The sequence below is a fragment of the Oxyura jamaicensis genome, chromosome 15 (genome assembly GCF_011077185.1).
Source record: "Oxyura jamaicensis isolate SHBP4307 breed ruddy duck chromosome 15, BPBGC_Ojam_1.0, whole genome shotgun sequence".
Lineage (NCBI taxonomy): Eukaryota > Metazoa > Chordata > Aves > Anseriformes > Anatidae > Oxyura > Oxyura jamaicensis.
This window is the reverse complement of record NC_048907.1, coordinates 5790974-5808153: the sequence shown is the minus strand read 5'-3', so window position 1 is coordinate 5808153 and position 17180 is coordinate 5790974. Positions and strand designations below refer to the sequence as shown.

Sequence of the window (17180 nt, the reverse complement as noted above, 5' to 3'; positions counted from 1 at the left end):
GTTGTCCAAGACTTTCCTGTTCAAAGACTGCTGATGACTGAGACTTCAAGGGAAAAACCTTCACAGTCAGGCCTGAAAGAGCAAGCCTATGGACTAAAGGCACTGTGGTTAGACCAGAGGCTCTTTTCTGGTGAGGATTGTATGTTTTGAAGATTGCAGTCTCAAAAACATATTTTGTAAGTGTTTGAGTCTTGTTTGCTGATAGTGGGCAAACCTGCTGACCTCAGTAGAAATGGGCAAGAACAGACAAAGGCAAGAGGCCCAGAGGAACTGTGAGATTAATTTGCATGTCTCATTCCTGTTGCCCCTGAGGACTTCACTGAAGTTCAGTGGATTTTCTAGGCCTTCTTTGGGCAGCAGTGGATAGAGCTGGTATCAAGAAGCCTAAGTGAGGTTCTCCTCATTGGTATTTGAACCTTGTTGTCATGCCTTTCAGCCTTATATTTCTGAAACCCAACCTTGAGAGACTGGACTTCTTTGATCTGATGTGGATCGTGGGGATCACGGACTTTGTGCTGAAGTATCTCACCATTGCATTGAAATGCCTAATTGTTGCCTTGCCTAAGATCATCCTAGCTGTTAAGTCAAAGGTAAGAGCCTGTTCTCTTCTGGGTGTATGGATATTTGTCTTTGATAATCTGATACCTTTACAACATATACAGACAGAAATGTGTGTGGAAGGACAAAAATAAGAAAATACCTGCTAAAACTTTAGCAGAGTCACCTGGCTAAGTTTTTGTTTTTCAAAAATTGCAGACCTGAGCGTGGATTTGATAATGCCAGCAAGTGATTGAAGTCTAGAGAAAGAGAAGTAAACATTGTTTGAGAAGGAATGAGTGCTAGCAGTGAGACAACTGCATTGCTGGTTGACGTTCTAAGTCTTGTTTTCTGAGCAGTCTTTGTCAACAGATATTTTTGAAGCACAGATTTCTGCTTGATAGAAAGAAGAGGCAAATGGTGATTTCTTTGGGTTTCCACTTGGGTCAAAAAAGTAGCAATATTAAATTGAAACTACTTGTGCCACACAAAGTGGATGAAGAAATATTAGAAGTAAACAGTTAAAAGACTTAAATACATACAATATTATATGTAGACCAAGCCTAACTTTTGAAACTTTCTCACTACACTTTCTCTCGTTACCCTTTCATATATAAATAAATATTTTTTTTTTACTCTTCACAGACCTGTCATGCTGTCCCTTCTTCCACTTAGTAGTGTCACCATATCAGTGGCAAAGGTAGCAATGTGCATTTGATAACGAAACTTTCTGACAAGTGTTTGGATGAAAGGCACTGTATAGATGCAAGATACTATCATTAATTGCAGAAAGTCTCAGGCAGGGCACTTAAGGGGATATCTAAACTGGGAATAGTTTTGCTTACAAATGACATGGGTGGCAGGGGAGTTGAGCAGTTTGTTCCTGCACAGCAGGGCTATTTGAGATGGTTATTAATTTATTTCTGGCGAATGTCCAGGTCCTTTTTTTTTTCTTCTATTATTATTATTATATTTGGGGAGATTAATGTGCTAGGTCAGAGCATAATCCAGCCCGGGGAGGGGAGGAAAAAGTGATGTGAATAGTCTTCCCAAGATAAATTGCAGCATTGGAAAAGGTTCACAGCCTTTGCTTGCTTGTCTGAGAGCTATCCCAAGTACTCATTAATCCTTGTCGGGAAAGAAGAAAGAGAAGGGGTCTTTATTTGCAGCTACAGTGGGAGGCTGGTAAGATCACATCTGTCACGGGCCTATAATGACTCAGAGCACAGATGCTTCATTTTTAATACCTTTTTCTGGATTGCAATATTTCTCACTTTTTTTAAGTCCCTTTTTGTCTTAGGATGTTGTTGATGGTCTCACTGTCCCTTGACATCTGAGACTGTTGTTACCTACTGCTATGGATCTGGATTTATTTTTTATCCCACCCTCTACACTGCATCCATTAAGCCAACTAGGGATGAGATCTGGTGTAACAAATTAAGTAAGATCAAACTGGGATGGGAGAGCTCCAAGAGAACCCCAGGATGCCATGGAAATTGTAATTGGTAACCATGTAGCTGAGCTCTTTCCTGGAACCTGGTGACCTAGCTTGCTTCTACAGGCCAGCACAATACTACACATCTTATTTTTCAGATGAATTCTTTTTAGAAGAAGTATTTTCTGAGTTAAAACAGTTCTGATGCACTTCAGACATTAACTTGACCAAATTCTTACCAAGGTATTTGCCATCTGCTGTCTTAATGTTTGCCAAAATTGCTGTTTTCCTCCCCAAATGCTTGCAGTAGCATTTCTGCTTGAAGCCTAGTGAGTAGCTTGTGAACTTCTGGATGGTTGTTGCTTAATCATGGCAGGTAACAAGCTTTTGGAGAAGTAAACTTTATTTGTAGGGTAGAGATATAAGGTGTTGTTTGTTTTTTTTTTCCAGGAAATATTTAGTTTTTTTTCATATTTTTTTTTTTTATGTGGATAAAACTAGTTCTTCCATGTAGAAGAAGCAAACCCAATTGAGTCTTTCCTCAGACACTCCTTCATTCCAGAACTTTCATTTTATTATTGTTCTCTGCTGGGCTGTCTTTGGTGTTTCTTTAATGAATTTTACCCCCATGTTTTCCAGATCATTTCTCTAGTCTGTCAAGATGATTTTTGCATTATAATTCTTCCCAATGTGTTTCCTACTTTAGTGTGAACTGCACATTTGATAATGATGGAACAGAGTAAGCTTAAGGTCATTAATGAAAATAGTGAAAATAGGACCAAACTCCACTTAGCTCAGATGCATTTTTTCACTTTGACAGTGAACATATGAAAAATACAGACTAGCACACTCAGTTCTCCCGGTCTAATGTACCTGAGTCATGTACTCTTAATATGGCCCCATCACATCAAGAACCACCGTGGATCCAGTACAGATTTAAAAGGAAAAAGCAAAGAGACTTCCCTTCAGCAATGGAAGTGAGGTTTACTTAAGCCTGATCCGATGCTATAACTGAGAAAAAAAAGCAAGTTAACATTAAAAGGCAGAATCTCTTTGATTTGCTTTTTGAATCTGAATACAGGCAGCAGTACACATCATTCTGGGCCAAAAAAATCCTTGTCAGGAACCAAAATTATACTTAGTGCTGGAATATGAAGCATGAAGACTGCTATGTCTACCCGTAGTTCTCCAAGCTGAATATCTCAGATATGAAATATCTCTGCAGGCAACCCAACCAAAGAATGAGGGAAAATAGAAAAGTTAAGAAAATCCCAGAGTTTCCTAGGTTCTAAACTAGCCTGGAAAAACAGAGGTGCCAAGAGTGTAAGACTAAGACTGCATCTAAGACTGCAATCAGGCTGGAAGGCAGGGAAAGAGTGGCTTGAGCAGGGGGGAGAAAAGCAGCAGAAAAAGGAAGGTAACCCAAATCAGGCTGATCTTGTACCTCTGCAGCCAGAGGGAGGTTGTGGGAGAAGGAGCATACCTGTGGCTAAAGATTTCCCTTCCTCCCCCATGAGCTGCAGTGTACCCTTCAAAGCTGGGTACAAGTTTTAATAGCAGCTGGGCTCATAATTTCTTTGGGAGAGGGGCTTGGCTCCCACCCTGCATGTTGAAGGCTCTCCATCAAAAACAGCAAATAAGATCATTTGGTTCAATATAAAATGAATTAAAGTAAATTAAACTGCAGGAGCCATGTGGCCTGCAGAGGCCTCCATTGTTGTGCACACATAAATGGCAGCTTTTCATTTTCACTGGTAAGAAATGACAGCTTGAGAGGGGTGGAATTAAAAATAAGGAAATAAATAATAAAAAGACATTTGCCAAAGATTTCTGTTTAGGAAATCCCAGGTGCCCGTAAGTCTCCCATCCCCTCCTCATGCTGCTGTCAGTAATCTAAACTGATATCCTGAGGAATGGAGTGAGACATGGGGGAGGGAGTAGAGAAGGAAAACCAAAACAAAAAAAAACTATGTAAGAACCTTGGATATACAGGAGAGAAAGTCACATACCAAAGACACTCATTTCCAATAATCTTAATGGTTGGTGCATAAAAAAAGCCCTGAGTAAGAATATTCTTTGCATGTTCAGTACAGGTGTGCAGCCAAGTACAACATTAGGGAATCCGAGCTCCGTTTCCAGAAAGTTAAAAATTCATAAGGAAAATAAAATTTGTTGAAAACGTAGCATGAAGTTACTATTTGAATAAATACTCATGACTTTTTGTTTGAAAGGTGCATCTAGACAATGCAAATTAGTTTTTCTCAAGTCTGCGGTGATACTGACATTACTCATGATGTTTTTTCTATATGCTGTTCAAGTTGCATCAGTGGCAAGTGTACATATTAGCATCATTGCCTGCTCACTGCATCTATGGAAATAGTTGCTTGTTTTCTTATTTGTTGGTTGCTTGTTATTTTTTTTTATTATTTATTTTTTTTTTAGTACTATCTCAGCAAATCCATTCGGGGAATACTTGGTTTGTGTGTGACAGCCGTACTTTACATAGTTTTGCACTTGGACTTAGGACTAAACACCTTTTTCAGGAGCACCCCATGTTTCCTAGCATGGGATGCTTACAGCTCTACCATGGAAACTAGCACATTAAGCTTTCCATATTCCTTCTGAAGCTGCATTTTGGACTTGAAAGAAATACCAGAACATCTTCTGAACAAGGGAATGTGATCATTCAACTGAAGCAAATCTTAAAGCATAACCATGCAGCTGATCAGTGGTAACTTTATTCTGAGTCTGAAGCTAGTAAGGCTTAATTCTGAGTAGCCCCAGTGCTCTTCCACATTAGAGCAGAGCATGAGCATGAGTTACTTCAGTTATCATGTTTCTTTCTCAGTGCACAGTCATGTATAATTACATAGTTATTGTAAGGAGAATGAGCATTTACTTTACAGTGATTAGGACTTTTCTGCAGCCTGCTTCCATCTCCTCTCAGAGCTCAACATCACAGGATACCACGGTTCAAAATCATGGGTCCCTGCCTCTCTCACTGGTCAGACTGACCCACCCTTCATCACACAATGAGTTGTACAAACAGCTTGCACGTGCAGAGGTTTTATGTTCCTTGAGCAACCAGCTCATCTTGCACACAGCATTCATGTAGAACAACCCACCACATAGAACAGGCCCATCCTAATGGCTCGTGGGGAAGGAGGGCAAGCTGGAGCAGCTTGCAATTCCTGTAGGCTTCAGGCTCTTCCCGAATGCTTATATTAAGAGAAGATGCCACAAGGGGTTTGAGTTAGTTGCAGTGGTGATAGCAACAGCCTTCTAATGTCCTGGCAGCCCCTCTTTCATCACAGGACCAGATATGTATCAGTCATTTAACAAGAAGGTGGTTAGTATGTTTTTTCATGAGGGGAAAAAAAAAAGTCACTTGGAGTATTTGAGTCCTCTAGATGCTGCTAATGAAAAAGCATTAAAACAAGTCACACAAGCACTGGGAATTGGTACATAAGTGATGTGTTACAAAAAAGGTCAGTAAGATTTATTAATTAATCCTAATCTTCTCCAACATGTGACAATAGATAGGCCTGTCCTCTCCTTGATGATCTTGGATGCTCTTTGGGGGGAAACTCACTCAGAAACGATTCACTCTTCTTGTAGAATAATCTGAGCCTTGATCCTCTAGACCATAGGAACTGTGTGAGGGCTGCTTTTCCCTCTTGAAGCCTACAGCAGATGTGGCATCCCAGAGATGAAAGGAAGGGATTAAAGAACTAACTAAAGCATGCAACTAAGTTCTGAGGAACTGGGACTCTTTCCCATCCCTCTCCTTACCAGGCTTTGAAATTCATAGCTACTAATTTTTTCAGAAGAAACACTGCTCTTAACTGCCTTCAAATTTTAACTTTCCAGTTTAAGCGATCTAAAGTATGACTTTCAGAAGCACTGCACTAACTATAAAATCTCACAGTCCCTCTAGCCGCAACTTGAAATTGCTTCTCAGTTTGCAGACAACACGCTGGAGGGAAGGGATGCCATCCAGAGGGACCTGGACAAGCTTGAGAGGTGGGCCTGTGCAACCTCATGAGGTTCAACAAGGCTAAGTGCAAGGTCCCACATCTGGGCCAGTGCAATCCCAAGCACAAATCCAGGCTGGGCAGAGAATGGATTGAGAGCAGCCCAGAGGAGAAGGACCTGGGGGTGTTGGTTGACAAGAGCACCTCTCCTACAAAGATGGGCTGAGGGACTTGGGATTGTTCAGCATGCAGGAGAGAAGGCTCCGGGGAGACCTTATAGAGGCCTTCCAGTGCCTAAAGGGGGCTACAGGAAAGCTGGGGAGAGGGACTCTTTGTCAGGGGGTATAGAGACAGGACAAGGAGTAATGGCTTTAAACTGAAAGAGGGTAGATTTAGATGAGGTATAAGGAAGAAACTCTCTCCTATAAGGGTAGTGAGGCACTGGAACAGGATGCCCAGAGAAGCTGTGGATGCCCCATCCCTGGAATTGTTCAAGGCCAGGGTGGATGAGGCTTTGGGCAACCTGACCTAGTGGGTGACATACCTGCCCTTGGCAGGAGAGGTCAGAACTGGATGGACTTTAAGGTTCCTTCCAACCCAAGCCATTCCATGATTCAATGATTTTCACCAGCACCCTCTGTGCCACAGTGCTGTTTATTGCTCCTACCCAACACTTTCTGATATTGGCAGTATGACCTGAAATCTCAGCAGAGCCTGCTCTCCTCTGATCCAAATTGCCAGCAGGTCTCAGTTTTTCTAGCATCTTCCTGTTTCAGTATATGTCCTAATGCTGCTGGCAGCAGAACAAGTGAGACTTGGATCTTCCCTTGAGTGCTAATCACAACTTACAGTTGCCTCATTGCAACTTGTCTCACTTCTTACATCCCATTTTAATTCTGCCATGTAAAACCTTAGCATGCCATTCTCCATTTCCTTCTGTGAGGCACATACACACTTTTACAAAGCCTTATGTCAAATAAGACTACAACATCAATAGTCAGGCTTTGTGGAAATTAGCATTGCTTCTGCAGCTGTAATTTGCCCCCCTTTGGCACTGCATATGTTGCAATTCATTTTTTTAATTATGTGATTTCATGTTATTTTTCTGTAAGACCTCTTCATCCATCACCAAACACGGTGTACTGTGCCCCACAGATGGAGCAAGGTGGTATATTGAAAGAAGCTGGTGTAGAAACTGGAAAGTATGTAGAGAACAAAGAGACCATTGGAAGAAGAAAAACACTCTGTAGGTTAAAGTTGAATGCTACACTGGAGAATTAAATTCCATCTTCTTCTTTGCCAAATAATTCCTATGTGATTTTAGGAAAGCCATGTACAGCTGGAAACTGAAGTCAGTGGTTTTAAAGGTAATTGGATATATTAAAATCTCTAATCCCAGACATCTCGGGTTGAACACCAAAACCAACCTTACCTTAACCTTACCCTTCCTGTGTCTCAAGTTTTCATTTAGAAGAAGCGGATAATAGCTGCCCCTTATGTCAGCCAACAATGCAAAAAAACTTTCTGAAAGTCTTATACTACAGTGGTCATGTCATAAAAAGAGACTCAGGGACCTTTAGTAATTTTCTACTCAGAGCTTGAATAGCACGAAGCGATAAGATGCAGATTTGCCATCATCTAATGAGTGTATAACAAAACAGTAAAGTCACATGCTTAATGAGTACCACTCACCTTCTGTGAAAACAGTGGTCACGTTGTTACAGACTATATAAGACTGCATCTACAGAAGGAAGATTGAGATTGTATGAAAATCCTGAATTCTGCTCTTCCGAAATCAGTGCTGGATTTAAAGTATAGAAATTGTCTTTTAATTAGATTGAGGTAGAGGAAAAGGGAGGGTTATGCAAGTCACTGACTTAGTTTTTAAACAAAGCATTCTGGAAAAAAACACAAATCTCACCATGTGGCATCACATGGCTCATCAGCAGCATTAGTAATAATTAGATCCACAGCACAGTCCTTCACTGCTTGTGCTAATGAAGTGTTTGACAGCAGTAGCCTGACAGCTTTTGCAGTAACTGACCCTACAGAGGTTCAGCAGTGTACTTTCATTTTACTCAGGCTTAATTCCAACCTGTTGCAAGGGCTTAATGAGACCAAAGCCAAGGCTTGTTCTGGTATCTGCCTCTACCCAATGGAGAACTATAATTTCAGTTAATACCCTGTTTAGTCTGTAGTCCAGTGTGATGATATGCTTGCTCCAGGACTGGGTCCTGCACAATTCAGACATGCATCACACTCCATAGAGTGCCTAGGTTTACATGGATTTTTATGGAATAGGAAAAGTCACCTAACAGAAGCAGCCCTATCCTTATCTCAAGTTGTTCCAAATCAGAGGTGCATAGGAGAAATAATTGTAGTCATGCTTAATATAATAGTTCTTCCTAATGTGGATGAGAACTAGCTGAAATGCTTTAGGTTGAAGTTCTCAGACAAAATGCAGGTTAAAACAAGTATTTAGCTTGAAAAACTTCAGTCTAGATAGCCAAGATATAGTAAAGCTGGAGAACCAAAGACAGAAAGGAGTATTGGGTGCATTTACAAATGATGGGTGCTGCTAACAGTGAGTTACTGCTGTTAGAAAGCTAAATTCTGCTGATGAAATTGTAGGTTACAACCTTGTTTTCTAAGCTTCTGGCTCAGAAGACCCCATTTATTCCTGGCACAGCCCTTTGCAGAATTACTTCTGATTTTCTAGGCACTTTTCCTAGCTTAAAAAAGGGCTGGTGTTGCACTGACATGCTTGACAAGCCTTATTTTTGTAAGTATTTACTGGAGCTGTAGTTCTCTTTTAAATGCTGCTCAGCTGTCCTTGTATTGCTTCCTTCCTTCTGGCTGTAATCACTCTAAGGTTAGCAAAAGACCTCTCCTAAACGGTCAGCTGGGTGGTGGTAATAGGCTGGGTGGAAGGATGCCTCCACTGAAAGGTTCAGCCGCACTCCTGTGAGGGCGTTAAGTGTCTAGCTGCTAAGAAATCCCAGTATCTTGCAGTTACCAATGAAAACAAGGTTCGCATCATAACAGAAAGGAATTTGGAAAGCTTTACAAAGGTATGGACATTTTGTGGCTAAAAAGAATTGAAATTTGTTACTTGCTGCACGCTCATTTTAGAGCCCCCACTCTTCCACTTCTGCAGTCTGTGACCCCCCCTTTCCTTACATCGTGCTATGGGCTCCAGTGTTTCAGTGTGTCAGTGCTTTGAGTTAGAAGAGTTTCAGCTTTGCCCTGATTTCAGGCTTCAGAGGAAGGAGCTCGCAGGCGCCTCGCATGCTGGATCCAGAAGTTCTATCTGATGCAATGAGAGAGTAAGCAGTGACCTGTCCCAGCCCAGCCTGCTAGGGAAGCGAGGCTAAGTAAAAGCTGAGTGAGAGCCTGTTGGGAGGAAGGAGTCAGAAAGCAAGCAGCTTGCTGCCTCTAGCTTGCTGGTAGCTTTCATCAGAGCTGGCTGAGGAGGGGGAGGTGGAGAGCTGCCTGTGTGAAGGGAAGGAAGTGACAGCGTAGTCATTAGCAGACTGCGACCCTCTGTCACAAGGGCTCCAGAAATAAACGATGATTGTATTGAAGCACGAGGCTGGATAGAGCCCTCTGTGCTAATTTAATAAATTGCTTGCATTTAGGACCCCAGATTGGTGCTGTTACATTTTTGCTATGTGATGCCACCTGGGATTAGCAAAAAGGAGGGGATTGGGGGAGAGAGGAAGAAAGCAGCCCAGGTCCGTTAGCAACTGCTGGTGTGACCTCACTCCTTGTCCCGGGGGGGATATGAGATCATGAGAATGCCAGAGCTCTCTGAAGGATTCGATTTGTTCGGTACGGCAGGATGGCCTGCCGAGTGATCTCATCTCTGAGACACAGGGGAAGGGCGCTGGCTGCTGCTAGCCTCGCGGACCGGGGAGGACTTAATCCCCTCTCCAAATCTCACCAATTAACAACTGACCTGTGATGACATCACTGATGACAAAGCTAACTAGGACAACACAGCAAAATTCCAGGGGAATTTCCCCTTCTCCCTGATCTTATCAAATAAAAGAATTTTGACATATCAAAAAAAAAATCAGTCTGGATAACGTCATTGCAGTTTAAACATAGTTCTGACTCACAGCTTGCCCTGACCTACTCCACTGTCGCTGTTCTCCTTTTAAGCCATGTGGGGCGGAACAAATACCTTCCTTGACCCTAAATTAGATAGTCTTATTTAGCCAGTTTGTCAATCCTAGTTTTAGGTGCTTTAAGATAGAGATTGTGTTGTAGGAAAATTTCAGTTGTACCCCATGGCTGTGGCAAGCCAGGAGGGATTTTATTACCTTGCAAGTGGCCTTCAAGGAAGGCAAGCTTTCTAATTGGAGTGAACACCAGAATGGCAAGAACAGCTTTGGCAAAGATTTGCAAAGGATGTGATCGCATCTTTGAGTCTTTTGCAGGAAACATTCCCACCGGCATGCTTCACACAAACACTTTCCTTCCATAAGGTCCCCAGGAAGGTTTGGCATCTTTGAGTTTAAAATGCCCTGATGGTTTTTCAGAGCCAACCTTATCTGTGTACTGTAAGCACTGCAATACCAGAGTAGAAGGGGAAGGACATTGGGAAATAGGTAATTAATCTGATTTATTGGGTGATCTACAATGTTGTCAGGAATACCAGTGTCATCTTACATTGAAACCCCTGAACCTTCAGAAGATGTATAGCATGTAAAATGTATAGCATGTAAAATGTATAGCATGTAAAAGACCTCTTTTGCATTCCCTTTCTCATTATTTATAGTAGCTACATATTAATCCCTGTAAGCCTTAACCTCTACTGCTAACACTCTGCAGCACTGTACAGATATGCAAAGAGGTATATATTCAGAACCTGCTCTAAAAGTTTGTGACTCAGAAGTTTTAAACAATAGCTGGATAAGGCAAAGAACAAGAGGAACACCAAGAAACAGTGATATGGGTTATCCTTTCCTGGCACTGGGTTAGATGGCTGCAAAGAAAAATGTATCTTATGAATACATTGGTTTTTGCACCATTTAACAAAGTGCATAGATAGACAGTGAACACAAGTCTTATAAACTTCAAGCCCTGCACCTGTTAAATGCTCTTTTGATTTCCTGATAGTAACCATAAATCACTTTTTTTTAAAGGGAAAGTTTTATTTGGTTATTGAAGAGCTGAGCCAGTTGTTCCGATCCCTTGTCCCCATCCAGCTGTGGTATAAATACATCATGGGAGATGACCCATCCAGCAGCTACTTCCTAGGAGGGATTCTGATCATCCTGTATAGCCTCTGCAAGGTGAGTACCACCTCAATTAATATCTGTAGCAAGAGCAGAGCAAGAAGCACAGCTGAGGGGAATAAATATACCTTTAAATGGTTGCTATCACTACTTAGGAAGGAAAGCTGCAGCAGCTGAGGACACCCTGTGCTTCAGTTGTCAAAATATTTTGCTTTACCACTATGTGGGCATTGGTGAGCTAGAGAAAGATGTGTGATTGCTCATGCAGTGTTGCATCAGGCTGATGAAGTCATTGCTGCTTTCTAATCCCTTTCTATGAAGGCTAGAAGAGAATGGGAGTGGAGCCTTGGGGGACCAGTATCAGAAGAGGGGTTAGCTATCTCCAGACTTCTAGATTCAGCACTGAAATGGAGGGTTGTAACAGTTATGTTTCTAAGTCTCTATCTTTTGAGGCAGAATAGGTACTCTGTCATTCACAGTACTGAGTGCAGCAGGCAGAGTAAAGGACTTCCACGGCCTGCCTAGATAAAACAGATAGTTCTGGCCCCAGTCTAGGTCCTGGTGTGGCTGAAACAGGTCCAGGATCTCAGTGACAAATGCCATTGATATTTGGTCAAAAGCGAGGAGTTTAAAAAAACACAGAGTCTGCCTGTAAAATTGTAAATGAATAGGTGTGACTGACTTAGGCAAGTCACAAATCTGAGCTCTAGAAACAGCTGTATTTCTAATTACATGTGTTCAGCTCTGCCTAGGGTTGCTGTCTTTTGTTTGGTTATGGCTGAACTGGAAACTAATATTCCTGCCCTAGGCACAGCAGTAGCTGAAGCAAAAGATAGACCTGGTTTCCATTCCTCTGAGAAAGCTCTGAGAAAAGCCAAGTGAGTCTAGCTTGCTGCACCTCTGATGCTTGTCTCACCCTAGGAGAAAGGAACTGGGGGGGACTGAAGAACTGAGAGAAAATATCTCAGCTGAAAAGAGCTCCAAGAGGCTAATGGGTTACTGAACCATGTAAAGTCAAACTATATCTTATCTGAGATATGCCTGTATATGTACAGAAATGGGGCGTATAAACCCTGCTGCAGAGGAATTTAAAGCTTTTATAGAGATAAGCAGAGGAGGTCATGGGAAGCAAGATGGTCACAGACCCATTGCATCCAAGTCAAACCAGAAACAGAGCAAATACTGCCAGAATAATAGACATATGAAACTAGTGTGGTTCCCCACACACTCATCCTTACTCTTAGCTACACATTTCCTATTCTGAGCTACAGGAGAGGATTTTTGTCCCTTTCAAAAGTATTGTTGTCTGAATCTCTTCTGGAGAACAGTATCCCACCCCTGCATGCCTATCTGGCCTTGTAGGGGTCAGGCAGACTTCAGGTGATCTTTCTGGCAGCCCTTCTTGTGAAAATGAAGGAACACCTGCAGAAGGGATGTTTACCTGCAGTTCTATGTGCTGCCTATTGCATCTGGAGAAATCACCTCAGTATCAAGAAGCAGTGGGGGCCAGCTTCTCCCTGGGAGAAAGGGAGCTGAGCAGAACACAGGTGGCAGGATAAGGGCCTCACCGGCTAGGGCTGAGGAGCCCAAATCTTCAGGTACATATATTGTGGTGAAGCAGGTACAAGATAACAGCAGAAAGTTAATCCACAGGTCATGATCAGAGGAAGGCAACCAGGGTCAGACATAGTCCCGTGATTGCTGGGTGTAGCTATCGTAATGAGACAGACCCATGGTCAAGGTTGGAAGTTACTCCATGACTTGATAAACCAAGATAATTAGGATCTGTAGGTAAGTACACTTACAGCTGAACTGGAAACTAACATTCCTACAGCACAGCTTAAAGAGAAACTGAAGGCACAGAGCTGAGCTTAAATAGAGCTTCTGAGCCCATGGGTAGGGTGTGTGGGGTGGAGACCCCAGGTGAAGTTCATGAGGACCATGAAGGCATATTAATGCACTCAGGACACTTATACATAGGTACAAGCAGTCCTGTATTGATTGATTTGATGCTTTCTCTGTTGTCCAGGAATATTACTGTCCTGTGTTGGTGTATGGAGGTAACTTAGTACTACAACTGTGTATGGGTTAGGGTTAGACCTGTCCCTGTTGGGGACTTTGCTTGGAAGTGAGAGAGAAAAGCAGGAGTAATGGGAGCTCACTCTTCCAATGCAGGTCATGAAATACTAGGTATGAGCACCCCTTCTACTATCACAGGAGCTGCAGGTCTAATTCCTTGCCTGAGACACTGAAAATATACCCAAAGGAGTCCACATTAGCAAAGCCACAAACCACATTAGAAAAACCACAGAAGCCAATTTGGCACTCAGACCTTCTGTGCTGCTGGCAAACATCCAGGGCTTAGCTAGGGCTGTGTCCCCTTTCCCCACACAAAGAGCAGACTTGGCTTTCTGAAGATTGCACATAGTGCAGCTAGCGGGAGCTCTCTTGGTGTCTCTGACATGAACCTCTGATTTTGGTGAAGAGATCCCAGATGTTCATAAGTAGTGGCATCCAGGTCTTTTATTTCCCTGTCCTGGACAGAAGCATTTGACTGAGTGTAGGAGTGGTATTGAGGGGGAGAAAATGACCAAGTGGTATAACAGGAGGTGTTTGCTTTCTTCAGGCTGAGTTGAACCCTACCTCAGACACATGCTCTTCAGCCTAGTTCGAAGGGGTATGATGGCAATTAGTTCTACAATAGCTCTTCCATTGACAAGAGAGCAGGCACTGAACCCAGCTGTTGTAGTCCTATTGCTAGAAAGATAACTGATGCAATGTAGTCTTCAGTGCATGGGGGGCAAAGGGATGTTAAAGGAACTAGTGAAACATGCATTTTTGGGGGGTATGGGAAACTCCAGGGGAAATAAAATTGAAGGGGGTGAAATGGACTGGGAGAATCGGAGACATCAGAACCAGGGGAAAGGTGTTAAAAGTCCTGTTATAAGCATTGCAACCAGAAAAAGCTGTCAACAGTACTGTGGGAGAGAGCTGATCCCTGTCCGTGTTAGAAAATAAAAAGTCTGTAGCAGTCGGCAGCCTCAAGTGCTAGTTGCTGACTGGAAGCATTACTGGAAGGACCCTGGGAGCCTTTTACATGCTGACTGGAAGCATTATTGGTGCCTTCATTTGATTCCACGTCTATTGCATGATGATCTCATTGGCATTCCCTGCAGTGAGCCCACTTAATCATGCTAGCAAAAAAAAAAAAAGAAAGCCAACCCCAAGCATTTTGGTGCCTCTGTGCTGCTAGTCCACTACAACTCTGCATACTCTGCACCACATCTTCTCCTGCCCTCCAGGCTGCTCCTCACTCAGGTTAGAAATGGAAAGGTCCCGTTATGTCATCTGGCCCTTTTCCCAACTAATGCAGGGCTGTTCTTTGCCCAATCTTTATATCTTGTCTAGTTCATGGTATCTTTCTCTCTGCATCCTGCCAGCAGACAGGGAAGATGGCAAATTGGATTAGGTTTCCAAGCTGTTTTCCCTTTTAGTAGTAGTACTCTGTCCTCACTTGAAGGATGTTGTGTGTCTGCTCTCTTGCTAAGCCCCCAGATATTTGTAGGAAGTTTATCATCTTTTCCCCACACTTAGGTATTGCTTCGCCAAGCTGTAAATATTTATGTATTTCAGTCTCTTTTCAGAAATCATTTTCTGCAGGCTCATTTTCTGCCCTTCTCTGAACTGCTTTTAGTCTGTAATGAGGAGCACTGCTCTCCAGATGCAGTTACATCATATTTGCTGGGCAGTGCAGGGAGGGGGAAGGAGAAGGACCTGGTGCTGTCCCTGCTCTTGGCCATCTTTGGCTGTGTGCAAGCACCAAGGTGCTGGTAGCTCATTCCCTTCCAGGCATTTAAAGTTTCTCACTCTTTAGGCAGATAGGAGCAAGCCAGCCTCGGTCCTGCTTCACATTCCTCAGGCTTTTCTTCTCTTGATAGTATTTAATCACTAAATCTGTCCCTGCAGCAGGACAGGCAATTCCCACTCCTTCTCTTTTAATATCATCTGGGCCCTGAAGTATCAAAGTGTGTGGCAGAGCCCCACAGCCCTGGAAATCCTCCTCTCCAGAGGCTGCAGAAAGCAGTTTCTTACCTCTTCCATGTAAAAAGGTAGCCTCTCCTTCCCTCTCTCGCAGGATAACCACAATGTCCTCTAGCCTTATTTCTGGGCTTCTCAGGGACTCAGGATGGGAATGGGTCCATTTTAGCCCTTTCTCACCTAGGGAGGGTGGGCACTTTACCCTACCAGTACCCCATGATCTCTTTTTGTACTTTAAAGTTCCTGATATGCAACCCATTATTACCACAGCTTTTTTTTTTTATTATTTTTTGGCTACCTTTCTGCACCATCGATTCACCTTTACTACATATTTCACAATCACCATGAAATATTTTTGGCACCATTGTTATCGAGGATCTTTGTTCCCACTGAGAATCCATTTGCAAAAACTCTGCCATGTGTGTCCTGAGTTTCTGAACTGTATACACGCATACACATTTTGTGAAAAACATCTAAAATTCAATGTCTTTGTTGCAGTCTTTTGACATCTGTGGTCGCGTGGGAAGTGTCCGGAAGGCACTGAAAGTCCTTTGCACCCCACAGGTAAGTAGTCGTAGGTTTCACAGAGCAGTTTCCTAGGTGAAACCATGTTACTAATGAATGAGGGAGTTGAAAATTGTTCGGCATATCAGGATCATAGAATAAAATATCTTCTTGTCCCATGGCTCAATAAGCTGGTGTCTCTTGTCAAGGGTGTTAGGAACTTTTCCTGATATCTGCCGTCCCAGCTATGTTAAAGAGGTTGTTGCAAGTCTGGCCTTCGTAGTCTGATTGGAAGCCCTGTGTAATATGGATTAATACGTTGACATGAAAGCCACCAAGCTGGCAAAACTTTGAGCTGCAGAGTGTGAGAAGGATTTTAAATAAATGTACATAGTGCCTGATGTGCAGTGCCATTAAAAGAGATGCTACATTGCCTAGTACTGGCATTCTGATCTGTTGCAGTAAAACACTGAGATTTGTATTTTAAAATGGTAAAACCAAAGACTGTAGAGGAAGGGAACATAACATCATATAAGTCTGTTAGAGTTTGCCTTGCTTATTCTGGGGGTTTGGGCTGGTCATTTTTCCTCAGCATGTTTCCATTTCCCCTATTACTGTTACAATGGGAGAAGCAACATTTACCTTCCAGTATTTAAGAAGAAAAGTGGGAAGCCTGTGGGTGCTGCTGCTGTTATTCTTTCATCTATTGTCTAACTTGCTAATAATAATACCTCCCACTATCTAAACACCTCTGCAAATGATGCTGAATTAATCCTTTCAGCTCCCTGTTGAGCTCATTAAATTTCATTATCATTGCTCTGTAAGTGGAAACACTAAAAGATGGAGTCAGCTCGAGGGGGTAACAAGACAGAGAACACACAACTGCAGTTTCCCTGTGTTCTGCATGCTGATCCCTAAATCTCCCTTCCCCGTACACAGTGGAGTAGCACCAGTTTCCTTCCCTGGTCATGCAGGGAATCTGTGTATGAAAAGCATGATTGATGGGTATTCTCAGACACAAACCAAGTTATCTTCAAACCTCTTGACAATGGCTTTATTTTCCCCTTCTTCCTAACAGACCTATGGAGTTCGTGCCACCAGCCAGCAGTGCAGTGAGGCAGGTGACATCTGTGCCATTTGCCAAGCAGAGTTCAGGGAACCTTTGATCCTTATGTGCCAGGTAAGACCCCAAGCTTCCCCCATCAGGTTCCCTTGTTGGCATTTGTAGGCCCAGTTAGCCTAGGTAATTCTAAAATCTCTTGCTGGGTCTTGGTCTAGGCCCTAGTGGATATTTATCGCCCTCTTCCAGATAGCCAGTGATTCATGAGAGCTGAGCCACGTGAACTCCACTCTGTAGGATCTGATTATAGCTGTTGAGATGGAAAAGATCAGCCTTGTAGTCCAGGGACTGCCAGTTGGCAGTCCAGACCTTGGCTCTGGAATGCAAGA

The 17180-nt window shown here is 42.8% G+C and overlaps 1 protein-coding gene across 5 annotated transcripts in view; it reads left to right on the top strand.

Annotated features, from left to right (window-relative positions):
- RNFT2 (ring finger protein, transmembrane 2) overlaps positions 1-17180 on the top strand; it is a 37487-nt gene that overhangs the window by 11252 nt on the left and 9055 nt on the right. For 4 of the 5 annotated variants that reach the window (XR_004754741.1, XR_004754739.1, XR_004754740.1 and 1 more), the window contains exons 7-10: positions 437-590; positions 11097-11246; positions 15726-15791; positions 16810-16911. Coding sequence is in view for 2 of the 5 variants with exons in the window: in XM_035340172.1 (XP_035196063.1) it covers positions 437-590; positions 11097-11246; positions 15726-15791; positions 16810-16911 (472 nt within the window). In the remaining 3 variants the exon portion in view is untranslated. The remainder of the gene's footprint in view (positions 1-436; positions 591-11096; positions 11247-15725; positions 15792-16809; positions 16912-17180) is intronic. The other variant, XM_035340173.1, reaches the window with a different exon arrangement.